The sequence below is a fragment of the Myotis daubentonii genome, chromosome 8, assembly GCF_963259705.1.
Source record: "Myotis daubentonii chromosome 8, mMyoDau2.1, whole genome shotgun sequence".
Classification (NCBI taxonomy): domain Eukaryota; kingdom Metazoa; phylum Chordata; class Mammalia; order Chiroptera; family Vespertilionidae; genus Myotis; species Myotis daubentonii.
This window is the reverse complement of record NC_081847.1, coordinates 13,769,860-13,797,800: the sequence shown is the minus strand read 5'-3', so window position 1 is coordinate 13,797,800 and position 27,941 is coordinate 13,769,860. Positions and strand designations below refer to the sequence as shown.

Genomic DNA, 27,941 nt, shown 5'->3' with positions numbered 1-27,941 from the left:
TGCTTTCAGCAGCCGAGGCCTAAGAGCTGGAGCCAAGCTTCAGAGCTAAAGCTGGCCCAGAATAAAAAAAAAAAAAAGAAAAGGAAAAAAGGAGTGGTTGGGAACTTCAGTCACCCGCCAGCCTGAAAACAGCCCTCAGCCCCTCACCCAGACTGGCCAGGCACCCCAGTGGGGACCCCCACCCTGAAGGGTGTGTGACCAGCTGCAAACCGCCATCATCCCCTCACCCAGGCTGGCCAGGCACCCCAGTGGGGACCCCCACCCTGATCCAGGACACCCTTCAGGGCAAACCAGCCAGCCCCACCCATGCACCAGGCCTCTATCCTATATAGTAAAAGGGTAATATGCCTCCCACCACTGGGATCAGTGGAGCCGCGAGGCCTCCTGGCACCCATATCAGCGTGACAGGGGGCAGCACCCAAACCCCCTGATCGCCCTGCGGCTCTGTGTGTGACTGGGAGCGGGGCCACAACCTCCCTATCTGCCCTGCTCTGTTCGTGACGGGAAGGCACCCCAAACCCCTGATGATCCCTGCTCTGTGCCTGATGGGGGGAGCTCCCCAACCCCCTGATTGCCCTGTGGCTCTGTGTGTGACGGTGCGGCGCCCCAACGCCCCCACCCCCACGGGCCCTTCTCTGTGTGTGACGGGGTAGAGCCATAACCTCCCCATCGGCCCTGCCCTGAGTGTGACAGTGGCAGTGCCCCAACCCCCTGATTGGCCCTGCTCTGTGGGTGATAGAGGGCAGTGCCCCAACCGCCCCCCACGGGCCCTGCTCTGTGTGTGACAGGGGGCGGCACCCCAACCCCCTGATCCGCCCTGCTCTGTGTGTCACAGGGCGGTGCCCCAACTCCCCTATTGGCCCTACTCTGTGAGTGACAGGGGGGAGCTCCTCAACCCCCTGATGGGCCCTGCTCTGTGCATGACAGGGGGTGGCGCCACAACCTCCCCACCGACCCTGCCTTGAGTGTGACGGGGCGGTGCCCCAACCCCCCAATCAGCCCTACCCTGAGCGTGACTGAGGGTGGCATCGCCACCTCCCTATCCGCCCTGCTCTGTGCATGACAGAGGCGGCGCCCCAACTCCCCAATCGGCCCTGCTCTGAGCCCGACCAGGGGCTACACCTAGGGATTGGGCCTGCTCTCTGCCACCCGGGAGCAGGCCTAAGCCAGCAGGTCGTTATCTCCCAAGGGGTCCCAGACTGCGAGAGGGCACAGGCCAGGCTGAGGGACCCCCGCTTCGCCCCCAAGTGCACAAATTTTTGTGCGCCGGGCGTCTAGTCTATAATAATAAAAGCATAATATGCCAGTTAGACCAGATGTCCTTTCCGACAAAGCCGCAGCAGGCCGGTGGCCTAGGCAGAGGTGGCAGAGGCCCCCAGCTACAGCAGTGGTGGGTGGGGGCCAGGGCCAAGGCCCTTGCAAGAATTTCGTGCACTGGGCCCCTAGTATTATAATAACTATGTATGGTGCCAGGTGGGTACTAGACTTACGGCAGGGGAGAAATCACGTAGTAAGATGCATAAAGGTCTAATCACTATGTGGTACATCTGAAACTAATACAACATTGAATGTCAACTGTAATTGAAAAATAAAAAAAATAAAAAGAGTATGAAGCCAAAAAAAGAAGGGTTCCCTCATGAGATGCCCTTGGAAAACTGAGAGTGGTTAAGGCCTGGTGAAGGGAGCGAGTTCATTTGGGGATGTGCCCGAAGTTCTGGGTTAACATAAATGAAACCCCTGTGTAGGTTCTCTTAGGAATCCACTCCTCCTCCTCCTCATCATCATCATCTGCTTGTGCGTGGGGATGGAACGAGAGATCTAAGATGCTTTCTTTTGCTCTCTCAGCGCATCTATTATCTTTCCCTGGAGTTCTACATGGGCCGTACTCTGCAGAACACGATGGTGAACCTGGGCCTGCAGAATGCTTGCGATGAAGCCATCTACCAGGTACGGGTCCTGGGGCCAGGCTGCCCAGTAGCCTCTCCTGTTGCTCTGAGGGTTTAGTTCAGGCCCCACAGAGGTGAGCACTGACAGGTGAGCGTGGACGTTAGGATTTGCCGCCACCTAGGACCTGGGAAACGTCTGATGGTGTCCTCTGTCCTTTGTGAGGGAGAATGGGTTGGTGGGTGGTGCTCCTCTTTCTCAAGGGGAGAAAGTAGGGACTGGATGGAGAGCTATCAATACAATGGAGTGCAAGGGCTCGATGGCATTGTAATTCTAAGGTCTGGAGGCTTCTAGAAACCACTGTATTCCTCACTCCCACCCCAAGGACAGATTTATAGTGCGGCAGAAGTATTTGGTATTGTCACACTTCTCCTTGCTTCATTGACCTGGTAACCTACCCCCAGGGTCCCTCCTCAGCCCCTAAGATAAAACCTCTGGGGTTCATCCTATCCTCTACTTATAAAATTGCCCTTTCTCCCCTAAACAGAACAGAAACTGCCTTTTCTTAAGGCTTCTTCATTAACAGTTGTTTAGCTGGAGGTCGTTCACAGTTCATGGGCTGTTTTAGAGCAGAGCTGGCTTTGATTGTGTCTGTTTTCTGTCTCTGCCCCACTTCCCAGGACATGGTCTTTCTCCCTCCCCTAGATGCTCAGTGTAGAACTTTTGGAGTGTGAACATGCATCGCTTCTGCCCTTTTGCACATACACAGAAGGGTCCTTACCACAGTCGTCCTCCCCCCAAGAACCTTCCACTGCTTCTGCTTGGGTTCGGTTTTGGTTTTGAGGTGGGAGGTGCTCTGGGGGCCTTCTTGGAGGAGGTGTGGTGTGAGCCTTGCAGGGCCATCAGGCAGCCCAGCATTGTGGGGGATCATGTCTCCCCCTCCAAGACTGAGCTGGTAATGTGCCGGGTAAATCCCCCCACGTTTTCCAGATATTTTTGGTGCAACACACTCTTTGAAATTGTTATGGGAGTTAAGTCAATATTTTGAAATCTAAATCAGATGACTGTATGTGTTAACACCATTCAATTTACTTAATAGATGCTAAACTACTTTGTATGACTTTTATGTTTTTAATTTTCTCACAACTTTTCTTCCACTCTTTGTAATTTATTAGACTCTCAAAGTGTGGTCTGGAGACCCTCAGGGTTCTCTGAGACCTTTTCAAGGGTTCTTCTAGGTCAGAACTATTTTCATAACACTAGGATGTTATTTGCCTTTTACACTCTATACTTCATGAGTATGCGGTAGAGCAGTGGTTCTCAACCTGTAGGTCGCGACCCCTTTGGGGGTCGAACGGCCCTTTCATGGGGGTCGCCTAAGACCATCGGAAAACACATATATAATTACATATTGTTTTTGTGATTAATCACTATGCTTTAATTATGTTCAATTTGTAACAATGAAATGGGGGGTCACCACAACATGAGGAACTGTATTAAAGGGTCGCGGCATTAGGAAGGTTGAGAACCACTGCGGTAGAGTTTTCCAGATGCTATATGATATGTGATATTTTAGCAAATTGAATGCTGGAGCAGAAAATCCATTAAAGAACTTTGTAAAAAATATGAAATACTGGAACTCTTCTCAGTAAATAATTATTTGTTTTCGAATATAGTTTTTTTTTTATTAAACAGTGTTGTTGATGTTAATGTGGTGGGTTTTATAAAGTTTAAGATTAATGGAATAATTGTCAATACAACATAATTGAGAGCCCTAACAGCTCTATTCTGGAATGGTTTTCAGTTAGGTGAAGTGGTTGTGACTTTGTTGCTTTTTCTCTAATTTTTAACGTACCATATCTGTTTCACAAGTTGGCTTGAATATAATTGGAATGCCACGGAAAGGTGTTTTTAGATTTGGGTTTAAAAAGATGTCACGTAATTATCATTAGACCATACAAAATTAGAGAATTACTAAAACCATTGGTTTCATTTTTAGGAAACATGTTATAATCTGTCCACTATAAGTAAATTAATAATATGGCAGCATATATCTTTGGCTATTAAACCATGTCTCATTTTGACTGTAATTCTTAGGTAATTTGACAGCTTTTGAAATACCTGGAAACTTTCATTTTCGATCAGCGATTAAGCATCAGATTTTAACATTGGACTTGCAAGTCTAAAAGGAAGCAGACTCTACCCTTTGATATAAACTCACAGGATTTAAATATCACTCCACCTGGTACTTGAGTGAAAATATTAAGTAATGTGAAAATATTGCCTCTGTTTGTATTCACAGTTGGGGTTGGACCTGGAAGAGCTGGAGGAAATAGAGGAGGACGCTGGCCTGGGGAACGGAGGACTGGGGAGGCTGGCAGGTAACCCCAGGCACCTACCTGTCCAGGACAAGATTGCCCTAACGTGGTGCCTTGTCAGTGATCACATGGGGAGGCCAAGGCCGGCCATGGGCCTGGCACTGTTCTGACAGGATAAAGGGGTCCCTCAGGTGGATGGGAGAGTCTGTGCTCCAGGTCAAAATCTTTGCCTCTGGCAGGGAAAAGTGCAAGATGTATGTCTGTCACCCAAGGGGCCCTTCATAAGGATCATGAAGACCAGGCTTGCCAGTGTTGGGTGACTGGTGCTGGGAGGGATTCCAATATATCAACCACTCTGCACGATCCCAGAGCCAGTCATTGGGAGAAAGACACACACACACACACACACACACACACACACACACACACACAGCTTACAGAGCTCTCTCCCTTTGGGGCATGTTGCTCCCTTGGTAAGCTCTATTTGAGAGCATACTCAGTTGTTTTTTATCTGTTTTAATTATTTTGGCCAGTGTTTTAGGGGAGAGGGAGCTGGGTTAAGAATGGCAAAGTGGAAATAGCCGTCACAGTGAGAGTTGATTTTACTGTGCACATCAAGGCGCTTGGCACAGTGTCTCTAAGGGCAAAGATGGGTTAGGTTTTGTGCTGCTCTTGTATTGGGGGCGCCAAGGGGAGGGTGAGCTCAGGCTCCTCCCACTTGGTGTCATGGCCCCTTTTGGGAATTATCATTTTGAAAAGGGAGCAAATGCCCTAAAATTTAGGGGGTGGGAGTGCATGTGATTGTATATTTTAATTTTAAAGCAAATTCTTCACAAATTATAAATGCAACGTGTTTATCTCAAACAAAACAGCGCATGGATCTGTATAGAGAAACAATTGGCACCCTGGCCAGGTGACTTAGTCGGCTGGATCATCATTCCTTTCACCAAAGGGTTGCAGGTTTGATTTCCGGTCAGGGCACATACCTAGGTTGCGGGTTTGATATTTGGTCAGAGCAGGGTGCATACGGGAGGCAACTGATCCATGTTTCTCTCTCACATTGATGTTTCTCTCCCCCACCCTTCCTTTCTCTAAAATGCAGTAAAAAGCTTGTCCTTGAGTGAGGATTAAAAAAAAAAAAAAATAAGAAACAATTGTCAAGGCCTGCCCACCTCCACCCTTAGTGTGAAAAGCCCATGTGCGTCCTGGGCATCCTGCTCTCCAGACGGGGCCCTGTCTGCGTGTATGATGGTGAGGTCACACCACACAGTGAGCCAGACAGAGCTTCCTTCCCCTGCAGCCCCCCTGGGAGCCCCCGTGTCCTCCAGCCCGAGGGCCAGTCCACCCAGGCCCCTTCCCCTGATGGCATTCTGTTCATCACGGTAAAACCAGGACCTGCTTCCCAAGCTCCAGGGAAGCTCCAGGCCGGCTGGTGTTCTTACTGGAGTGGATCCTCACCTCCCCTCTTACCCCAGAGCTGGGGACTGTCAGCCAGGCAGTCCCACCCCTGCCCTTCACAATCCACTTACATCCTGGGCATTTTCAGGGCTTCCCCAGTCAGATTCATGTCGACTACCGGTCCTGCCACTTCCACGGCGCCCCTGGCCTTTCCTGTGGGCAGGTGTGATGGCACCTCCTCCTTTGAGCCCCTCTGGTTCCACAGCTCCTGTCACCTGCGCAGACTTGGCAGCCCAGCCCACTGTAGCTTAATATGTCCCCTGTCCCGCCTGTGAGAATGATTTCCTCAAAACAGCAGCCCAGGTCTTACGTGTTCGGGTTTTCCCTATTTCTCTCCCGCGGGGAAGGGCCTGGCCTCCAGGGGCCCGTGCATGTTTGGTGAATTAGGCATGTTTTTGTTTGTGTGTTTATTTTTGTGTTTTTTAAAAAATATATTTCTTTATTGATTTTAAGAGAGGAAGGGAGAGGGAGGAAGAGATAGAAACATCAATGATGAGAGAGAATCATAGATTGGCTGCCTTCCGCACGACCCCCACTGCAACCCGGGCATGTGCCTTTGACCCAAATTGAACCCAGTACCTTTCAGTCCACAGGCTGACGCTCTATCCACTGAGCCAAACCGGCTAGGGCTGTGTGTTTGTTTTTTGCTTATTTTGTGTAGAGTTTTTTTCCCCCTTTACTTTCTTTCTTTTAATCCAGAAGGCTAATAAGGCTACCTTCTGGGTCTCAATTTAAAGCATTGTTCTTTCTTTTCCCCAACACATTTTGATCGAAACAAGGGGTCAGTTGGTGACATGCTGCTCCAGCCGCTTCCCGCACACTCTGGGTGCACTTTGGTATTTGGCGTTGCGGACAGTGAAACGTACATCCCCAGCCCTTGTTTCTGTGCCTTCTCCACTAGTGTGTAGATGTGCCCCTACCATCCAGACAGCTTGGATTTGGGGTTGACTGTGTGGGGGATGGGAGGCCGTCAGTCCGAGTGAGACTCTGGGAGAAAGTTGGCCGTGGGACTGATTCAGAGATGCCCCAAGTGTGGCTGTGTTCTCTGCATCTTCCCACAACCCCAAATTTACCCCACATAGGTATCTTCTGGGTGTGGCCCCGGGCTCTCAAGCCGAAGGGAGTGAGGGTGTATTTCAGTTTTCTTTTTCATGGTAGCTGAAGCTGACGGTGGTCAGCACTGAATCCCTGACACCCTGGAGGCTGGCATCCCAGTGCCTGATTAACTTAGGGCCTTGCTTCCAGGGGGCCTCGAACATGTTGATTGTCTTTGATCAGAAGAAGTTCTTTGTGTTTGAAATTTTCAGCCTGCTTCCTTGACTCTATGGCCACCTTGGGCCTGGCAGCATATGGCTATGGAATCCGCTATGAGTTCGGGATTTTTAACCAGAAGATTGTCAATGGCTGGCAGGTGGGTGAGACTTGGTTCCTTCACTCGTTTCCAGCTCTCGTTTGCACAAGAAAATAAATAGGTGCACTTTCCGTTCAGCTTTTAGTATTTAATTTTTTTGAAGTTTAAAAGAGATTTATTTAAAACACGACAAAAAAAAAAAAGCTTTGGTATTTCAAAGCCCAGCTACCAGTCACTAGAAAGTTAAACACTTGCTCTGAAACCCAGGAGAACAAAACCACGGAGCTCCCCGGACTCACTGGAAAGGGACAGTGTGCGAACCCGAGAGTGACCCGAGACCCAAGCCCTCCACACAGGCGGCAAGCGGGCCCCGAAGGCCAGCCCTGTGGTCAGATCCAAAATCACCACCAAGATCCACTGTCTACAGTGGATGCAAAAGCCCTCCCAGCTTTTAGTATTTTAAACTCCTTCATGGAGAGACTACATGCCAGTCCTAAACAAGCAGAGGCTGGGCAGATCAGGGCAATCCTACGAGCTCCATGCTTTCTTCATAGTCCCCAGGGGCCGGCAGAGGCTGGTCTCCTGCGTGAGCTCATTGCACACAGGTGGGTTGGGGCCCAGAGCCTGCTGGACCTTACAGGGGACACCAGGGGTGGAGGTTGCGTGGAGGTGGTGAGAATATCACAGGCGCATGCAGGTTTCCGTTGTGTCTCAGTGCAGAGCCCAAGTGGCCCCTCGCTGGTTCACCCTCAGAGGGACAGCTGACCTGGAGCAGTTAAAAAAACAGTTGTCGTCGGTCTTGTTCCCACCTTCAGCCTTACCTCCCCGACACCAGTGAGAGAACAGCACTGTGTGGGGTTAGAGGCCAGACCCTGCGAAGGAAAGGGGCCCTTAGGAAGAGTGAACCTCGGTTCTAGAGCATCAAACCACAGCTAAGTGAGGTGGTCGGGACCACAGCAATGAAGAGTGTCATCTTAAAATGCAGTCTCAGTGTCCTCTAGGCCAGTGGTCGGCAGACTGCGGCCCCGTGAGTGTGGCTCTTCCACAAAATACCACATGCGGGCACGCACGTACAGTGCGATTGAAACTTCGTGGCCACACTCAAGGGACCAAAGAGCCGCATGTGGCTCGCGAGCCGCGGTTTGCTAACTACGGCTCTAGGCGAGGTGGTTCTTCCCCTCATTTGGCATTTCCAAATGGAAGGCATAACTATCCATTTGGGTGCAGAATAATTTTTTTCTAGTTTAATTTGGGGCCTAAAAGTCACATATAAAGCCAGGATGTGCTTAGGATTGGAAAGTTTTGTAACTCAAGCGTAGTATAGTCTCAGTGAAATAGCTGATGACCGGTTGATGGCAATGCCCTATGTCTTGATGGGGGTTTGAGTCATGCAGGATGCAATTGTCAAAACTCATCAATGGTATCCACAGGATTTGTGCATTTCACTGTAAATATAGTAATCTAAAAAATAAACACACGATGAACTGTTCATACTAGTAAAGACATGCATGCTGAAGTGGTCAGGGGAGGGTGTGTAGGTGTCTGCAACTTACTTTGAAATGCACCCAAACATTAATGGGTCAATGGATAAATCAAGTGTAATGTTAACAATTATAGAACCTAGGTGGTGAGCGTGTGGGTGTTCACTGCCAATTCTCTTAACATTTCTGTATGTTTGAAAATGATCATAATAAAATGTTGGCAAAGAAAATTATGGCTACACATGTAAAAGGAAACTTAAAACAGATTTGTACCCATTGTTTAACTTATAGAAATACTCCCTCCAGCCTTAAAAGAAATGGCAGCTTTCCTTCTGGTACCTTCCAGATAATTTCACTCACAGTTTATGTGTGTGTTTGTCAGATGTACATGTGTTTTGTTCTGTTTTTAAGAAATGAGCAAAGATCGTTATTTTCTATTTTTGAGATTTTTGTTCTGTTTTATTTAAAATATAGTTAGCACACACTATTAGTTTCAGGTGTACAACATAGCGATTCAACATTTATGTACCTTACAATCTGGTCACCATGGTAAGTCTAGTAACCATCCACTATGCAAAGTTATTACAGTATTATTGATTGTATTCTGTGTGCTATGTATTATATCCCCATGACTTATTTTTATTATAACGAGATTATAAAATGACCGTTACCGCCCTTCACCTTTTTCACTCATGCCCCTAGTCTTTCTCCCCTCTAGCAACTATCCATCTGTTCTCTGTATCTATGAGTTTGTTTCTACTTCATTTTGTTTTTTAGGCTTCACATATAAGTGAAATCATGTATTTGTCTTTCTATGTCTGACTTGTTCACTTAACATAATACCCTTTAGGTTGACCTGTGTTGTTCAAATGGCAAGATCTCATTGTGTATTATCACTGAGTAATATTCCATGAATATCACATCTTCTTTATCCATTTATATATCTTTGGATACTTGTACTTCTTCCATGTCTTGGTTATTGTGAATAATGCTGCAATGAACATAGGGATGTGTATATCTTTTTGCATTAGTGTTTTTATTTTCTTTGGGTACTCAGAAGTAGAATTTCTGGGTCATATGCTAGTTATATTTTTAATTTAAAAATATATATATATTTTTTTATTGAGGAAGGGAGAGGTAGAGAGAGAGAGAAACATCAATGATGAGAGAGAATCATTGACCAGCTGCCTCCTGCATGCCCCTTACTGGGAATCAAGCCCACAACCTGGGCATGTGCCCTGACCAGGAATTGAGCCTTGACCTCCTAGTTCATAGGTCAATGCTCAACCACTGAGCTACGCCTGCTGGGCACATTTTTAAATTTTTGAGTAATCTCTATACTGTTTTCCACAGTGGCTGCACCACTTTACACATTTTCAAAGCAGTGGGCTTTCAGTGATTCTGTTTTTATTTTTAAATAACAGCTATTGGGATATCCAATTTTTTAAAAAAATATTTTATTGATTTTTTTACAGAGAGGAAGGGAGAGAGATAGAGAGTTAGAAACATCGATGAGAGAGAAACATCGATCAGCTGCCTCCTGCACACCCCCTACTAGGGATGTGCCCACAACCAAGGTACATGCCCTTGACCGGAATTGAACCTGGGACCCTTTAGTCTGCAGGCCGACGCTCTATTCACTGAGCCAAACCGGTTAGGGCACCAATTTTTAATATATTCACAAAGTTGGGCGACCATCACCCATATTTCCAGAACATTTTTATCACCCCCAAAAGAAACCCAGCACCCATTTCCAGTCACTCCCCTGTGCCTGTCAGCTATTCATCTACTTTCTCTCTGGATCTGGCTGTTCTAGACATTTCATATGCATGGGATCATACAGTACGTGGGCATCTTTGACTCAACATAATGTTTTCAAGGTTCATTCATGCAGTAGCATGCAGCAGGCCTCTTTTTATTGCTGAATTCAGGTAATTCTTAATGCCTTTTCACTTTAATGCATTTTTCTGAATTTTGTTTAAGTTTGTGTTCTTAAAAGTCCAAATTGGAAATCTTCGCATCCTAACCCTAATCCTTAGGTAGTTTTGTTTCAGTGCTGGGCAGAGTCATCTCGACAGCACGCGTGGCTGGTGCTGACCAAGGGCAGGGTCAGCCTAGTGCCACGGGCTCTCTCCTCTCCATGAACTGTTTGCTGCTGGCTGCTTTCCAGGTCGAGGAGGCCGATGACTGGCTGCGCTACGGCAACCCCTGGGAGAAGGCCCGGCCGGAGTACATGCTTCCTGTGCACTTCTACGGGAGAGTGGAGCACACCCCCGAGGGGGTGAAGTGGCTGGACACGCAGGTACCCACCCGTGTTCCCCAGGGAGCGTGGGCTAGTGCGGGACCTCGGGGTTTCGTTGTTGAATTGGCTTGCTTTGGGAGTGGGAGGTGTGCACGCATATGAGTCACCGTAAGTTTCCCTAGACGACCCAGCTCAAGGCAGAAGCCTGGCAGGTTTGCTTCTCATACCTTCGATTTCTTACGTTTTGTCCGAAACTATCCAGACAGTGGGAAATGCTGAACATGAAGCCACGCCCTGTAGTTTACCAGCAGCCGTGTGCGGGGGTGGAGACCAGCAGTTGTTTAATGGCAAGCAGGGCAGACAGCGCTGTGACGGGGACAAGGGCATCGATCCCCTGGGGGACGTACCGGCTCCCCAGCAGGTGCTCAGTGTGCTCTCTCCACATGCTCCTGGTCCTCGGGGTGCCCATGGCTCTCAGTGGTACCCCAGGTGCGGCTCACCATTGACTCTGATGCCTCAGAGCCCCGATGTGGGGAGAGGTCAGAGATGGCTGGAGGCCTAAAGAGCCTTAATTAGTACTTAACTTGAACAAGCAGAGAAGGGGATTGGTGCGTCTAAGTGCGTGCTTGTAGAAGATGAACGTGTCCGTGTGTGCAAGGACGCCCAGAGCCTACTGGGGCGTCCGCGGCTGGACATGATGAGGGCCTTACCCCGGAGGGCTGGCCATGGAGAGGGGAGGAGGGCTTGTCACCTGCTTGGACAAAGCCATGGGGATAGGGGAGCAGCGGGCGGGCCGAGGGTTGAGAGGAGATCCGAAGGGAAAGATGACACGGGCTTAAACCTGGTGGGGCCCTTCCGTAGTCCTTTGTGGCTGCCAGAGCTGCTTTCATCTTGTAAAGCCACACGGTGCCCTTGTGGGTGCTACCAAAAGCATGTCTGCGTGTGAGGAGGCCGAGTGGAAGGCCTGGGGGCTGGAAGAGACCTTGAGGCTTATCCACTTCTTCCTGTGCTTCCCAAGAGCAAAGCTGCCAGAGGGAACTGGGAGGGGGTGTGGCAGCCTCCGTAGGGGGAGAGCAGGTCTTGCACTTGCTGTTGGGAGCCGAGTGTGCGGGCTGGTTTGGCTTCGTTGAGAGTTAGATATCAAGGCGCACAGTAGGGGTACCCTCCCCGCAGACATGGCAATGGAGGTCAGAAATGGAAGCGTGTTTTGGGGAAGTTGGTTGAGTGAGAAGAGTTAAGGTGTGGAGGGCAGTGGACGAGGACACAGTGGTTGCTGAGGGAGCATGAGCCAGGTCAACGCAATGGCCGATCGAGGTGGGAAGACGTGTTAAGCTGGTGTCAGTACTGAGGCAGGTGAGGCTAAAAGGACTGTGGCCTCAGGAGTGCATTCAGGCTTACCTGTCAGGGCTGACTCAGGATGTCCGAGAGCTGGGGCTGCAGGTTCGGGTTGCAGCAGGGTGGGGAGGGTGGTGGGACTCTGGCTTGGCACAGGGCGGGTTGGGTGTGTTTTGGGCAGAAGGAGAAAAGCCAGAGGACGAGGAGCAGGTGCTTCCTGCTGGGCTGGCGCTGCTCTGCAGGTGGGCCCAGAACTGGGCACTGTCTTCGGCTGACGCCATCCTGACCCTGACCATCTCTCCCTCGGGCAGGTGGTGCTGGCCATGCCTTACGACACCCCGGTGCCAGGCTACAAGAACAACACTGTCAACACCATGAGGCTATGGTCTGCCAAAGCGCCCAACGACTTCAGTCTCCACGACTGTGCGTTGTGCCCTTGAGTCTCCGTGGGGTGACTTATCCAAGACTTGCTCACACAGTTCCTTTCCCCTCTCTGCACTCTCACTGCTCAGGCAGAGGGCAGGTTCCTGTGAGCAGAGGACTCCCAGGCAGAGCCCCCCGCCAGGCCCGCACCCTCAGGAAAGAGCTAGGGGCCTGGGGCCTTGCGGGGCGCATGGGGGATAAGGCGCCCAGCACTCTTTTGAGGAGGGCGGGCAGGAGGCAGGCAAAACAACAGCTCTGGGGGTGCCTTCTGTTCAGGAATGCTTGTCCTCGGGCTGTTGAGGGAAGCGACACCTGGGCGTGAGGGCACACGGGAGAAGGGATGCAGGTCCTGACCGCACCATCTCATCTCTGCTCCTAGTTAACACGGGCGGCTACATCGAAGCGGTCCTGGACAGAAATCTGGCCGAGAACATCTCCAGAGTCCTGTACCCCAATGACAATGTGAGTAGCGTCCATAGCTTATCTCTGTATAGGCTGGGGCTCTCTACAAGGGCCTGCTTGCTGGTGAGACCACATGACTGATGTCCAGGTGGTTTCTGTTTTTCTGATGCCACTTTCCCAAGAAGTAGGTGACCCATTTGTCAAGTGGGGACAGCAATCCCTATTTTGCAGTGACACCTTGAGATACACCACAGTCATGGTTTGAAAACTTCTTGGCTGATGCCCATCTCGTCCTATATAATAAAAGGCTAATATGCAAATCGACCGAACAGCGGAACAACCAGTTGCTATGACACGCACTGACCACCAGGGGGCAGACTCTCAGCACAGGAGCTGCCCCCTGGTGGTCAGTACACTCCCACAGGGTGAGCACTGCTCAGCCAGAAGCCGGGCTCACGGCTGGCGAGCACAGTGGCGGTGGTGGGAGCCTCTCTCACCTCCATAGCAGTGCTAAGGATGTCTGACTGCCGACTTAGGCCTGCTCCCAGGGAAGTGGGCCTAAGCCGTCAGTTAAACATCCCCCGAGGGCTCCCAGACTAAGAGAGGGCATAGGCCAGGCTGAGGGACGCCCCCCAAGTGCATGAATTTCATGCACCAGGCCTCTAGTACTGAATATGAAGGTCACAGTCACATTTTCTGTTGTCATTGAATTTAGTGTCTGGTGGCATTTTTGTTGTTGCTGCCAGAAAATCACCCTTGAAATCTGCTTATCTTAGTGGGTCCTATTTTTTTTTTTTTTTAATCAAAGGAATATGTACACGTAGTAGCAAAGAACATTGGTGCTGAAAGGCTCACAGTAAAATGCTCCCTTCTCCTCGCACCCCCTTCCCAAGATTTTGACCTGATTCTAAAGCTTCAGGCACAGGCATTTTCAGATGGGCGTTGGAGGTTGCATTTCTGGTGGCCCTGGTGTTCCTGGCACTCAGCCTGTCACATTAAGGGACTAGGCCCTCTTGCCTAGTGTCCTCACAGGATGGCGCCCCTTTGCTGGCTGCCCTTGTGCTCCCTCCTTATCTGAAGGCCACACACGGGTTAGGCCACCTGCGACCTTCCGTCTGTGCCCTCAGCTTCAGGTCACCTGACATCTGGGCCCCAGGATCGTGGGGATTGGGGTATCAGCACCATGCTCTCAAGGGCTCTCCTTTTATACACACACACACACACACACATACACACACACACACACACACACACACACCTCTCTGCAGTCCCTGGGGCAGGACGCCCCCACCCCTCAGCCTGATACCCCATCCTGGGTCCCGGGGGGCCTCTGAGGGCCTGTAGCGGCCCCAGTGTCTGGGTTGGTGCCGGAGCTGTTCTGTTTCTGCAGTTCTTCGAGGGGAAGGAGCTGCGCCTGAAGCAGGAGTACTTTGTGGTGGCTGCCACCCTGCAGGACATCGTCCGCCGCTTTAAGTCCTCCAAGTTCGGCTGCCGGGACCCAGTGAGAACCTGTTTTGAGATATTCCCAGACAAGGTTTGTGTTTGTCGACTTGGGACTGAGCTCGGTGCGGGAGGACAGGATGCTCTCAGGCTTGGTTTCTTCCTTGAGGCTGGGGCGTGGGTGGGATAGCAGCATCCCCTCATCTCAGTCTCCTCGTCATCATGGGGGTGGGGGGGCGGGGGGCGGGTAGTCCCTCTTCTTCCCCAACCAGGGCCACACTGGGCCTCGCCAGGAGTCAAGGCAGCAAGGACACTGAAAGGCTCCCATGGGCATAGCCGGATGTGTTCGGCAGTATCAGTTCAGTGACTTTAAATGAATCCAACATACACTAGTTGAGAGGGCCTTGCCTTGGGTGGGGGGTGGGGGTCCTGCAGTCCTGGGTGCCCACTGCAGAGCAGATGTGCTGCAGAGCCTACCCAGGGGGTCCTCCCGGTTCCCTGTGGCCCTCGGCCTGCTCCTTGGCCGGTTTCAAGCTAGCCCAGCACTTGCACAGCCCTGTCTGCTCCCTGCCATGATCCCTGTAGGCTCCTAAGGTGTGTGAGGACCTCAGGCCTGCACATACCAGCCATGTAGGTCCACTCCATGGGCACAAAGTGATTGAAGGTATCACCTTGTGTAAACTTCAGGTTGCCATTCAGCTGAATGACACCCACCCAGCCCTCGCCATTCCTGAGCTCATGCGGATCCTGGTGGATGTGGAGAAAGTGGACTGGGACAAGGTGAGTATGAGGACAGGGTGTGGGGTGACAGTGTCTCCCACAGACCTGGGTGTGGAGTGATGGCGTCCCCCACAGAGCTAGGCACATGGGGGTGACAGTATTCCCTGTAGATGTGGGCACACAGGATGACAATGTCCCCCTCAGAGCTAGGAGCATATGGTGACAGTATTCCCTGCAGAGCTGGGCACATGGGGGTGATGGTATTCCCTGCAGAGCTGGGCACTTGGGGATGACGGTATTCCCTGCAGAGGTACGCATGGGGAGACAGTATTCCCCTGACCTTGGAGTCCACCCCAGCAATGGTTGTGAGTGCTGAGCTAGTCCTACAGCACTGAGGGACTTGGCGGAATACAGGGCCATTGTCCCCAAGGAGACAGGGGCTGAGGGGAGGAGAACAAAGTTCCAGGAGTAGGTCTGGTGTTTCTCCCCAGGGACTGGGACACAGTGAGTGGGAACAGGGGTGCAAGGACACAGGACACTTGTTTTGGAAGCCAAGAAAAGGATTCTGACGCTCCTTAGGGGTCCTAGCGTATATTTTCTCATCTTAGAAATCATAGCAAAAATCCCATAAGTATTACATTTAAAGAAATACATTGTTTGCATCTTTACATGTTGTTTTCATGATCAATTTTGGTCCTAGATTCTTTAGTATAGTGGTATGTCCTTGACCTAGTCTAATTAAGTCAACATGTGAAACCATAAAACAAAACTTACCCTGTTTTATAGAACCCAGAACCCCTCTGTTGTCTTGGGGTGCACCTGGTGGGACGAGGCAGCCCATCTTGGGTCCTGTCCACTCCTGGCCAGTAGAGGGCAGGACCATACAGTTTATGAGTGTTCTCCAGGCTGTGGGTGTCAAGTCGATTTAGTGGAAATAAAGTAAAAACTGCTCAGTGCTGTATTTTATTTACCAATAAAATACAGTTTACAGAGAATGCTTGTGCACTCTTGGTGAGAATGCAGATTGGTGTAGCCACTACAGAAAGCACTACAGAGGGCCCTCAAAAAATACAAAAATGGAACTGCCGAATGACCCAGTGATTCCACTTCCGGGTACTATACATCCAAAGAAACCAAAACGCGAATTCAAAAGAGCACGTGCACCCCCATGTTTGCTGCAGTGTTATTTACACTAGCCAATGTGTAAGCAACCCAGGTGCCCGTCCACAGACAGATGAGTAAAGAAGTGGGACAGCCCTGGTCGGTGTGGCTCAGCTGGTTAAAGCATCGTGCTGTGCACAGAAGGGTCACGGGTTGATTTCTAGTCAGGGTACATACCCAGGTTGCAGGTTCGATCCCCAGTCTGGAGACAGGCAATTGATATTTCTCTCTCACATCAATGTTTCTCTGTCTCCCTCTCCCTCCCTCTCATTTCCTCTCTCTTTAAAATCAATAAAAACATGTTCAGGTGAGGGTTAAAAAATAAAAGTGATACGTAATACAATGTAATATTACCTGGCCATAAAAAAAAGAATGAAATCTTGCCATGTGCAACAGTATGTATGAACCTAGAGGGTATTATGCTAAGTGAAATAAGTCAGTCAGAGAAAGACAAGTACCATATGATTTCACTTATATGTGGAACCTAAAGAACCAAATAAACACAATTGAAATAGTCTTATAGACACAGAGATCAGATTAATGGCTGCCAGGGGGCGGGGGGTTGGGGAGCTGGGTGAAAAAGAGGAAGGAATTAAGAAGTACAAATTGATGGTTACAAAATAGTCTTGAAGATATAAAGTACACATAAAAAATATAGTCAATAATATTCTAATAACTGGTGTCAGGTGGGTACTGAAAATATCGGGGAGAACACTTTGTAAAATCTACGGTTATCTAACAACAATGCTATACACCTGAAACTAAGGAAAAAATAATAGTGTATGTAAACTGTATATGAAAATTAAAATAGTTTACAAAAGAGGAAACTGAGGTGACCCTAGGTCAGTGATGGCGAACCTTTTGAGCTCGGCGTGCCAGCATTTTGAAAAACCCTAACTTAACTTTGGTGCCGTGTCACATATAGAAATTTTTGATATTTATTTTATATATTTAAATGCCATTTAACAAAGAAAAATCAACCAAAATAATGAGTTCGCGTGTCACCTCTGACACGCATGTCATAGGTTTGCCATCACTGCCCTAGGTAGTAGGGGAAGCTTTATTCATTGTGTGTGTTCGCTGGGTCAGGATGCATAATAATTGTAGATCATATCAGGAAAGTGGAGGGCATTGGGCCCAACTGCAGTTCTGAGAAGGTTCTAGACAGGCCCCTTTCTGGTCAGATCTTAACGTCTACCTTTGATCCGAGACTCTCCCCTTGCTGAGGCATCTGGCCAAAGAGCCGATTGTTTCTAAACAAAGCACAACTGGAATGTTCTGGAATGTTCTAGGCCTGGGAAATCACGAGGAAGACGTGTGCATACACCAACCACACGGTGCTGCCGGAGGCCTTGGAGCGCTGGCCTGTGTCCATGTTCGGGCAGCTGCTGCCGCGGCACCTGGACATCATCTACGCCATCAACCAGAGGCACCTGGACGTGAGCACAGGCCCTGCTGGAAGGGAGGGGGTGCGGGCACGGGCAGGCTGGTGGGCTGCACCCGCATTACTGTGTCCCCACATTACTTCTTGAACCGCATAGCCTCTGTCCAGCAGCGGATTTTGAGATCTGGGGGCTGTCACTTGGTAGAGCTGTTGGCTAGTCCCCACACCTAGCCCCTGCTAGATACATGGGAGTTATTGGATTCAAGTCTGTTTTTTTAATATATACTTTTATTAATATCAGAGCGGAAGGGAGAAGGAGAGAGAGAGAAACGTCAATGATGAGAGCGAATCATTGATCGGCTGCTGCTTCCTGCACGCCCCACACTGGGGATCAAGAACAAAACCCTGGGCGTGTGCCCTGACCGGGAACCGAACCGTGACCTCCTGGTTCATAGGTCGATGCTCAATCACTGAGCCACGCTGGCTGGGCATTCAGGTCTTTTTAAAATGCTCCTATTTCCTTGTGGGGTTTGGATTTAAGTGTCCCTTCTTGTAATGCCAGAGATGATGTAGCAGCAATTGGGTGACTTGGAAACAAAGTCCGCGTTGTCTCTGTTACCTGCAGAAAAGGTGATGGTACAAACCCGAAGTCACGTTAGCCCCGCTGGTCCTCTGGTCCTGCCGCTGACAGAGCCGCTCTGCCGCGTCCCCCTGGGCTTCCCCTGGGTGATGCAGGGTGGGAGAATGGGCTCCTAAAGGTGCGACCAGGGCATGTGAGTGCAGGTCTGGGGTGCAGCAGCCCCAGGATTTTCTTGGAGGAAACCAAACTTCTCTCAGAGAGCCCCTGACCATTGTGAGCCCCCCTGCCCTCCTGCTCATGCCTCTGTCTTGGCAACAGCAAGTGGCTGCCCTGTTCCCTGGGGATGTGGACCGCCTGCGGAGGATGTCTGTGATTGAAGAAGGGGACTGCAAGCGCATTAATATGGCCCACCTGTGTGTGATCGGCTCCCATGCCGTCAACGGCGTAGCGAGGATCCACTCGGAGATCGTGAAGCACTCTGTGTGAGTGGGGCCGCTGTCTGTCCTGGGCGAGGGCGTGCCTCCTTCTGACCCCACACCTGCCCGTATGCGCGGCGGCTGAGGCGTGTGGCCCTGCTCCACACCATTACTGTGCTGCCCTCGTGGGCCATGGCTGGCCTGCCCAGAGCACCTGGGCCAACAGGTACGATGGTGAGGAGCTGAACCTGGTCATCACCAGTGGCTCCTGCTTTCTGCATTGTGGCTCTGCTCCTAGAGCCTCTGCCGCTGGCCAGGTGCCGGGAGGGCCCCACAGGGACGCGTGTCCTGCCTTGGACCGGGCGACGGTCAGGGTGTGATGGGCAGTGGCTGGTCACTGGGAGAATGGAGGGATCCTTAGGTCAGATCCTCGTGTTCTTCTCGCTCGCCTTGTTCAGAACACAGCATCTGTCACCGTTGCCTGTTTTCTGTGGTTTTAGCTTTAAGGATTTTTACGAGCTGGAGCCGGAAAAGTTCCAGAATAAGACGAACGGCATCACGCCCCGGCGGTGGTTGCTCCTGTGTAACCCGGGCCTGGCTGACACCATCATGGAGGTGAGGCCGGCCACCCCTGTGTGTGGACCAGCAGTGGCTCCCGGATGGGAGTAGGTGGCGCCCAGCTGCCGCCCCTGCCCCCCGCCCCCGGCATGGGAGCGCTGGGACAGGCAGGGCAGGAAGTCAGTGGCCTCTGGGCCTGGGGGCGGGGTAGTTCAGAATCGAGGTTCTGGGGTTTCAGGAGGGGCTGGGGTGGGGCCACTGGCCAAGCAGCAGCCATAGGCCAGTAGCCAAGGAGGTTTGTGAGCCAAAGATGTCATAGTTGGTGGACTCGCTCAGGTGCTCACTTGGGAGGAAAGGAATGAGGCTTCCTACCTGCTAGGTGTGTGCCAGGCTGTGGGGCGGTGCCTGGTGAGGGCCTGCGATGGGGCACTGCCCGGCAGGGCTGTGTGTGTGTCAGGGAAGGACGGAGAGTGAGTGGGAGGCATGGGTGACCGAACGGGGGACAGGTCCCAACACGAGCAGAAACCACGTGTTCCTTTACCATTCTCCAGAAAATCGGGGAGGGTTTCCTGACGGACCTGAGTCAGTTGAAGAAGTTGCTGCCCCTGGTCAATGACGAGGCGCTCATCAGGGAGGTGGCCCAGGTCAAGCAGGTAGGCCCGCGTGCCGCCAGCCCGGCTGCCTCAGACCTAGCGTGGCGCCAGGTCCCCACCTGCTCTGCGGGTTGAGGCCCATCCTCTCCACTGAGCTCTTCCGATGAGGACCCGGCTGACCTCAGGGCACCGGCAGGGGGGCGGGCGGAGACCCCAGCGCAGCCTCGAGCACACCTTCACCCGGCGTTCTGTAGGAGAAGCTGGTCAGGGCAGTGCTCAGGCCAGTGCACGGAGCCTCTCCCACCGCAGCCAGCCTCAGCCTCACAGGCCCGGTCGCTGAGGCTTCAGACCACACGGGGCCGCCTGATGGCGAGTGAGGACCGACCCTGAGGTCATGTGCTCCCCCGGCTGCCTCTGTGCTGTGCCCAGGACCAGCCCCTCATTTTGAACTCTCATCCCTCCAGCTTCTCTCCCCAGCTGCCCACATCTGCCTCCTTTTACACCACATTCACTGGCCCCCCTTTATTCTGCTTTTCTCATGCTTTGCTTTTCTCCAGGTTTACCTTTTGGTCTAGTTTTGCATTTATTTCTACCACTGGTGGTGGGTGTTCACTTTCTGGGTCACGCGTCCCCCACCCCCACTTTCCCTCACACGGCGGCCACCCCTCAGCCCTCAGCGCTGGCGTTCTGTCGTCATGGCCCTCCCCTGGGCAGCAGCGGGCATCCTGGGAGCCCCCCCCCCCCCAGCCCCGGTGCCACACTTCCGACGAGGGACAGAGATACTCTCAGCCGAGTTGGACACTGGGGAGCTCGTGTTCCTGTGAACCGTCCGTCCATGTCCTCTGTTCTCCCCAGGAAAACAAGCTGAAGTTCTCCGCCTTCCTGGAGAAGGAGTACAAGGTGCGCATCAACCCGTCCTCCATGTTCGACGTGCACGTGAAGAGGATCCATGAGTACAAGCGGCAGCTGCTGAACTGCCTGCACATCGTCACCCTGTACAACCGTGAGTGTGGCCTCGGCTCTCGCCCGCCAGCGCGTCCTGGGCCCCGGCCTCCGTTCACGCAGCCGGGCAGCCGGGGCCTGTGTGTGACCGCGCGTTTATGTCCAGCAGCAGCTCTGTGTTCTGTGCGCTCGGCGTCAGAGTGGTTACAAGGAGTGGCAGGTGAGCCTCTCTGTCTGACTGGGGAACAGGCCTGAGCTCTGTGAGGCAGGCAGACAGGTGCCTCAGACGGGCCAGGGACGGCCCCAGGTAGTCAGCATGGGGCCCGGCGTGGGGAGCTTCATGGGACTCGAAGGCTAGGCTTTCTGTTCGGTTCAGCTTTTATTTTAAATTTACTCATTATCTTTATTAGACTTGAGTTGTTTGGAGAGATTTTACTTATTTAGAGGCATTTAAAGTGTACTTCTAAAAAACAAATAGTATATATTAAATTTATACATGTACCTTTAATGGTTAGAGCCGCATTTCTAGATGAGAAACGAGGAATAAAAACCCCTAAAAGTAAATATGAATATTTGCTAGTTTTAGAAATATAATAAAACCTTAAGGAATAACTTCGTTTTTAAAGTTTCATAATGTAATGAAGTGATTAATTTTGAAAACCTAAGAAGCGCAAACACTCTTCCAGATAGAAAGCCGCTCGCAGGAACATTCACGCTCCTGTTACCAGTGAGTAAGACTCGGGCCGAGGACCCCGGGTCCTGGTGAGACCGCTGGGTAACAGGCTGAGTGCTTCCGAGGCTCTGACCCCGAACCTTCGGGGCAGGCTGCAGGGCGGACCTCCTGTGTGGCTGAAGGAGGCGCCTCACCACACGCTTCCCTGGCCAGCAATACTCACTCCTGCAGATCGCGTTCTCCCTTATTTGCCATGTTTCCCTTTTGCAGGCACAATTCTCTGCATTTTATTTCTCAGCTTCTTCTCACTCACGTGCCTGTACACGTGTGTGTGTGTGTGTGTGTGTGTGTGTGTGTGTGTGTGTGTGCGCGCGTCTTGCCTGGTGATTTCTCTCAGAACATCTAAAGGTCTTCCCTTATCCATTAGGTTCTCTGTGCTTCTCATTTCCATCCTCTGCGTGTGCTGTGCTGATTCTTCTCCCTCTCGGCTTCTCTAATGAGGCTGCACTCACATGTGGCAGTTCTGCCTCTGAGCTCCGGGTTCTGCCTCTGAGCTCCGGGTTCTGCCTCTGAGCTCCACGTTCTGCCTCTGAGCTCCACGTTCTGCCCCTGAGCTCCGGGTTCTGCCTCTGAGCTCCACGTTCTGCCCCTGAGCTCCGGGTTCTGCCCCTGAGCTCCACGTTCAGCCCCTGAGCTCCACGTTCTGCCCCTGAGCTCCGGGTTCTGCCTCTGAGCTCCGGGTTCTGCCTCTGAGCTCCGGGTTCTGCCTCTGAGCTCCACGTTCTGCCTCTGAGCTCCACGTTCTGCCTCTGAGCTCCGGGTTCTGCCTCTGAGCTCCACGTTCTGCCCCTGAGCTCCGGGTTCTGCCCCTGAGCTCCGGGTTCTGCCCCTGAGCTCCACGTTCTGCCCCTGAGCTCCGGGTTCTGCCCCTGAGCTCCGGGTTCTGCCTCTGAGCTCCACGTTCTGCCTCTGAGCTCCACGTTCTGCCTCTGAGCTCCACGTTCTGCCCCTGAGCTCCGGGTTCTGCCCCTGAGCTCCACGCTCTGCCCCTGCGCTCCGGGTTCTGCCTCTGAGCTCCACGTTCTGCCCCTGAGCTCTACGTTCTGCCCCTGAGCTCCGGGTTCTGCCTCTGAGCTCCACGTTCTGCCCCTGAGCTCCGGGTTCTGCCCCTGAGCTCCACGTTCTGCCTCTGAGCTCCGAGTTCTGCCCCTGAGCTCCACGTTCTGCCCCTGAGCTCCACGTTCTGCCCCTGAGCTCCGGGTTCTGCCCCTGAGCTCCACGTTCTGCCTCTGAGCTCCGGGTTCTGCCTCTGAGCTCCACGTTCTGCCCCTGAGCTCCGGGTTCTGCCCCTGAGCTCCACGTTCTGCCTCTGAGCTCCGAGTTCTGCCCCTGAGCTCCACGTTCTGCCCCTGAGCTCCACGTTCTGCCCCTGAGCTCCGGGTTCTGCCCCTGAGCTCCACGTTCTGCCTCTGAGCTCCGGGTTCTGCCTCTGAGCTCCACGTTCTGCCCCTGAGCTCCGGGTTCTGCCTCTGAGCTCCACGTTCTGCCCCTGAGCTCCGGGTTCTGCCTCTAAGCTCCACGTTCTGCCTCTGAGCTGCACGTTCTGCCTCTGAGCTCCACGTTCTGCCCCTGAGCTCCGGGTTCTGCCCCTGAGCTCCACGTTCTGCCCCTGAGCTCCACATTCTGCCCTGAGCTCCGGGTTCTGCCCCTGAGCTCCGGGTTCTGCCCCTAAGCTCCGGGTTCTGCCCCTGAGCTCCGGGTTCTGCCCCTGAGCTCCACGTTCTGCCTCTGAGCTCCACGTTCTGCCTCTGAGCTCCGGGTTCTGCCCCTGAGCTCCGGGTTCTGCCCCTGAGCTCCGGGTTCTGCCTCTGACCTCCACGTTCTGCCCCTGAGCTCCGGGTTCTGCCCCTGAGCTCCATGTTCTGTCTCTGCGCTCCGTGTTCTGCCTCTGAGCTCCGGGTTCTGCCCCTGAGCTCCACGTTCTGCCCCTGTGCTCCACGTTCTGCCCCTGAGCTCCAGGTTCTGCCCCTGAGCTCCGGGTTCTGCCTCTGAGCTCCGGGTTCTGCCTCTGAGCTCCACGTTCTGCCTCTGAGCTCCAGGTTCTGCCCCTGAGCTCCGGTTTCTGCCCCTGAGCTCCATGTTCTGTCTCTGCGCTCCGTGTTCTGCCTCTGAGCTCCGGGTTCTGCCTCTGAGCTCCGGGTACTGCCCCTGAGCTCCGGGTTCTGCCTTTGAGCTCCACGTTCTGCTCCTGAGCTCCGGGTTCTGCCTCTGAGCTCCGGGTTCTGCCTCTGAGCTCCACGTTCTGCCCCTGAGCTCCGGGTTCTGCCCCTGAGCTCCGGGTTCTGCCCCTGAGCTCCGGGTTCTGCCTCTGAGCTCCGGGTTCTGCCTCTGCACTCCGTGTCCTGCCTCTGAGCTCCACGTTCTGCCTCTGAGCTCCGGCTTCTGCCTCTGAGCTCCGTGTCCTGCCTCTGAGCTCCGGGTTCTGCCTCTGAGCTCCACGTTCTGCCTCTGAGCTCCACGTTCTGCCCCTGAGCTCCGGGTTCTGCCCCTGAGCTCCACGTTCTGCCCCTGAGCTCCACGTTCTGCCCCTGAGCTCCGGGTTCTGCCCCTGAGCTCCGGGTTCTGCCTCTGAGCTCCGGGTTCTGCCTCTGAGCTCCGGGTTCTGCCTCTGAGCTCCACGTTCTGCCTCTGAGCTCCAGGTTCTGCCCCTGAGCTCTGGTTTCTGCCCCTGAGCTCCGTGTTCTGTCTCTGCGCTCCGTGTTCTGCCTCTGAGCTCCGGGTTCTGCCTCTGAGCTCCGGGTTCTGCCCCTGAGCTCTGGGTTCTGCCTCTGAGCTCCGGGTTCTGCCTCTGAGCTCCACGTTCTGCCTCTGAGCTCCAGGTTCTGCCCCTGAGCTCCGGTTTCTGCCCCTGAGCTCCATGTTCTGTCTCTGCGCTCCGTGTTCTGCCTCTGAGCTCTGGGTTCTGCCTCTGAGCTCCGGGTTCTGCCCCTGAGCTCCGGGTTCTGCCTCTGAGCTCCACGTTCTGCCCCTGAGCTCCGGGTTCTGCCTCTGAGCTCCGGGTTCTGCCCCTTAGCTCCACGTTCTGCCCCTGAGCTCCGGGTTCTGCCCCTGAGCTCCGGGTTCTGCCTCTGAGCTCCACGTTCTGCCCTGAGCTCCGGGTTCTGCCCCTGAGCTCCGGTTTCTGCCCCTGAGCTCCGGGTTCTGCCTCTGAGCTCCGGGTTCTGCCTCTGCACTCCGTGTTCTGCCAGTTCTTGTTTAATGTGCCCCCGAGTCCTGCCCACTCTCGAGGTCTTGAGTTCAGCTCTGTCCCCTTTCCATGTTGACGGTCATTGCAGGTTGGAGTTTCTCACGGGGATGTTTGCTCCGTTCCGTGTCCTCTCGTCTGTGGGGAAGCTGTGTTCAGGCTTGTGGTTCCTAGATGAGTGAGCTGCAGTGCTTGGGATGACCGGCAGGAGCGCTGTGGGGCTCCAGGCAGCTTCGGGCTCCCCCAGGCCTGGTGCCTCTCTTTGGCTGCATCTCCTCTGTCTCTTCCAAGTCCACGCTGGCTCAGGGCTCCCTGGCCTGGCTGTCATGGTTTCCACCTCACGGGCCTCTGTCCCCAAGGATATCAGGTCCTCTCCCGAGGTGTCCCTGTGGGGGAGGGGCCGAGGAGGTCAGCCCGCCTGGCGCCGGGGGCTCCTTCCCTGTCTCCCTTGCACTTGGCCCCTCTGGGGAAGCCAGGTCTTGAGACCCTTGTGTTCCCGGCCCTGTTCCCCTCCCCGCCCCCCCTCACCCCGTGACCTGACAGAACTGGCCCTCTGGTCTGGAGTTAGCATGCTTTTCCTAGGAAAGTTTTAGTGAAAATGTAGTTTTGCATTTTGCTATACTTCACATTATCCTATCTGATCTATGGAAGTGGGAAGATCCGGAAGTCAGGTACAGTTGTGTTTCTACTAGAACATGAAATCACACGTTAAAGATCAGCCATCACTCTACACGGCTTATGGCTGGTTCCAGGTCTCTGGTAAATGCTGCCTAGGGCTGCCTCTCACCCTTGTGAGACATCACCCTCTCCCTACCACCCACATGCACTGAAACTGAAAACGGGTGGCCTGGCGAGGACGTGCTCAGTGTGCTGGGGCCGAAGGTGGCCGGCCGCAGTGGACCGTAGTGCCTGACCCCGTCTGCCATGCAGGAGAGCTTCAGGATGAGAGCAGGGGGGCTTGGGGTCTTGCCTGATGCCCCTTGAGGGCTATTGGTGCCATGACCACAATCCTGGGGTCACCTCTTCCTTGAGTGCCAGTCGTGTACTGGGGACCAGACCCAAACCAGGCTCCTGTGTTGGGTGTCCTGGGAACAGAGGTGCAGCTTTTCCGGGGCCTTTGGAAGGGTCTACTTCCTCACGACCCTGGGACACAAGTGTGAGTGGGATTTCCTGGTGGCTGTGCAGGGCCCAGTGGCCGTGCCCCACCCTGTGCTGGGTTGACCTCTGAGGACACTGGTCACCACGGCTCACCTGAATCTCTTGTTTGTCCTGCAGGAATAAAGAAGGACCCTGCCAAGGCTTGTGTGCCCAGGACTGTCATAATCGGGGGTAAGGTGAGGTGACGTCCTCTTTGCTTGATATTTGGTCAGAATGCACAAACCACCACACTTTCCAGCAGTGCCACTGGATCCCGACTTGGGCACCAGCTGGCTATTTGACCGGGTGCTGCGGGTGCCTCTGAGCCAGCATGCACTCAGTGCCAGGGGAACCCTGGCCCCCAGGTGGGCCAAGTCTCCATCAGCTCAGCAGGGACGGCTAGATGGGACCCTTGCCTGCCCAGCACATGGGTCCCCAGAATCCGGGGCAGCCTCCAGTGGGCTTCCTGGCCCTTCATTTGATGGGGTGGCACCCTTTCACTGCCCTTCCACACTTCTCCTGGCTCTTGGGCCCAGCTTATACCCCAGCCCCACCCCTCACACATACTCATGCTGAGAGGACGCAGGTTGCCGGCGGCTTCGCTGACCAGATGTGCGCCTGCTCTGGGCTCCGCTGGGCTTTATTTCATCTCATTTCCTGTGGCACATGCTTTGGATACACTATTGTGGAACCTGGTGAATCACCTGTAGGCATTAGTGGCCTCATCATTGCACTCTGTGCTCTAGGACCCACCCTCTAGGATCCATCTCTTTCTCTTTCCCCTGCAGTTATTTTTATTATAGAAAGGGGGGTGCATCTCCCCCAGCCTGCTGGTTCTGATGGCGTCCTCTGGTATGTTTCAGTGTGTCCTTCAGCTCCTTATTTCCTCTAAGTTGGTAGTCAGTTTTCTTTTATCTCCTAATTTTTGAAAACAAGCGTGAGGCTGACAGATGTCTGCACACGGGAGAGGTGGCGTCGGAGACGTGCTCTGGCAGAACTGAGGGAGGTCAGGAGGGCGTCATGCCGGGTAGGGTCACAGCTTCTTCCGTCATGAGTCTGTCACCAGATTGAGTGGAGGACACGCAGCGTTGCCATGGCCTCGGCCCCTCTGAGAGCTACCTTCCCGGACACCATGGGGCCGCTCGGCTAGACACGGCCTCGGCGTGGCCAGCTCCAGGCTGCAGTGACCAGCAACAGTGCTGGCCCCAAGCACAGGCCTGCTCATGTGTAACCCTCCTCTCGCCCTAGGCTGCTCCTGGCTACCACATGGCCAAAATGATCATCAAGCTGGTCACGTCCATCGGTGAGGTGGTCAACCACGACCCAGTTGTGGGCAACAGGCTCACCGTGATCTTCCTGGAGAACTACCGAGTGTCCTTGGCCGAGAAAGGTACCTGGGGAGCCCGCGCCAGACCGGAAGCCTGCCCCTGCCGGTGCGATGTGGGTGGTCGTTGCTGGTCGGGTTAACTCTGCCCTGGACACCAGGCTCCCCAGCCAAAGGAGGCCTTCAGCCTAGTATTGAAAGGCTTTGGGCGCTCTCTGTCCCTCCTCACGTGCGGAATTGCTCTCAGGTGCTCTTTGTTCTGTACTTTCTCGTTCCTGCCCTGATCTCGTTGTCCCTCCCCTTCCTCTCTTCTGGGCCCTCAGCTTTGCCTTGCTGCTGCGGGGCTTGCTCTTTTTTTTTTTTTTTAATAATAATATTTGCTTTTTTAATTTTTATTGATTTCAGAGAGGAAGGGAGAGGGAGAGAGAGAGAGAGAGAGAAGCATCAATGATGACAGATAATCATTGACCGGCTGCCTCCTGCACGCCCCCTACTGGGGATCGAGCCTGCAGCCCCAGCATGTGCCCTTGACCAGAATCGAACCTGGGACCCTTCAGTCCGCAGGCCGACGCTCTATCCACTGAGCCAAACCAGCGAGGGCTGGGCTCGCTCTTGCTGGCAGGATGGGCTTCCATTTGGCCTCCCCTTTCCCTCCCCCAACTCCAGGGAATGCTTCTGTTCATCACCACCTGTTCACTCTCAAGAGCAGGGCCTGCTTCCCATTTGGGCCGGTACCTGCCTCTTCTGTCCTTTCTGAGGGCGCGGGTGACATTCTGCTCTATTGAGAGTTCGTTCTGGGGCGGCTCCACTGTAGGGAGCCCTGGGAAGACTTGCTCGGATGTGGGCTGCCATCTGGAGACGGTTCTGAAGGAGGG

The 27,941-nt window shown here is 53.3% G+C and overlaps 1 protein-coding gene across 1 annotated transcript in view; it reads left to right on the top strand.

Moving 5' to 3' along the window:
* The window catches only part of PYGB (glycogen phosphorylase B), a 41,216-nt gene that overhangs the window by 6,099 nt on the left and 7,176 nt on the right, over window positions 1-27,941 (top strand). Inside the window, exons 2-16 of the mRNA XM_059705377.1 lie at window positions 1,846-1,947; window positions 4,187-4,265; window positions 6,968-7,071; window positions 10,663-10,794; window positions 12,381-12,492; window positions 12,872-12,954; window positions 14,285-14,428; window positions 15,022-15,114; window positions 17,508-17,654; window positions 18,498-18,661; window positions 19,096-19,210; window positions 19,705-19,806; window positions 20,602-20,749; window positions 25,881-25,939; window positions 26,991-27,132. Of these exons, the coding sequence (XP_059561360.1) occupies window positions 1,846-1,947; window positions 4,187-4,265; window positions 6,968-7,071; window positions 10,663-10,794; window positions 12,381-12,492; window positions 12,872-12,954; window positions 14,285-14,428; window positions 15,022-15,114; window positions 17,508-17,654; window positions 18,498-18,661; window positions 19,096-19,210; window positions 19,705-19,806; window positions 20,602-20,749; window positions 25,881-25,939; window positions 26,991-27,132 (1,726 nt within the window). The remainder of the gene's footprint in view (window positions 1-1,845; window positions 1,948-4,186; window positions 4,266-6,967; window positions 7,072-10,662; window positions 10,795-12,380; window positions 12,493-12,871; window positions 12,955-14,284; window positions 14,429-15,021; window positions 15,115-17,507; window positions 17,655-18,497; window positions 18,662-19,095; window positions 19,211-19,704; window positions 19,807-20,601; window positions 20,750-25,880; window positions 25,940-26,990; window positions 27,133-27,941) is intronic.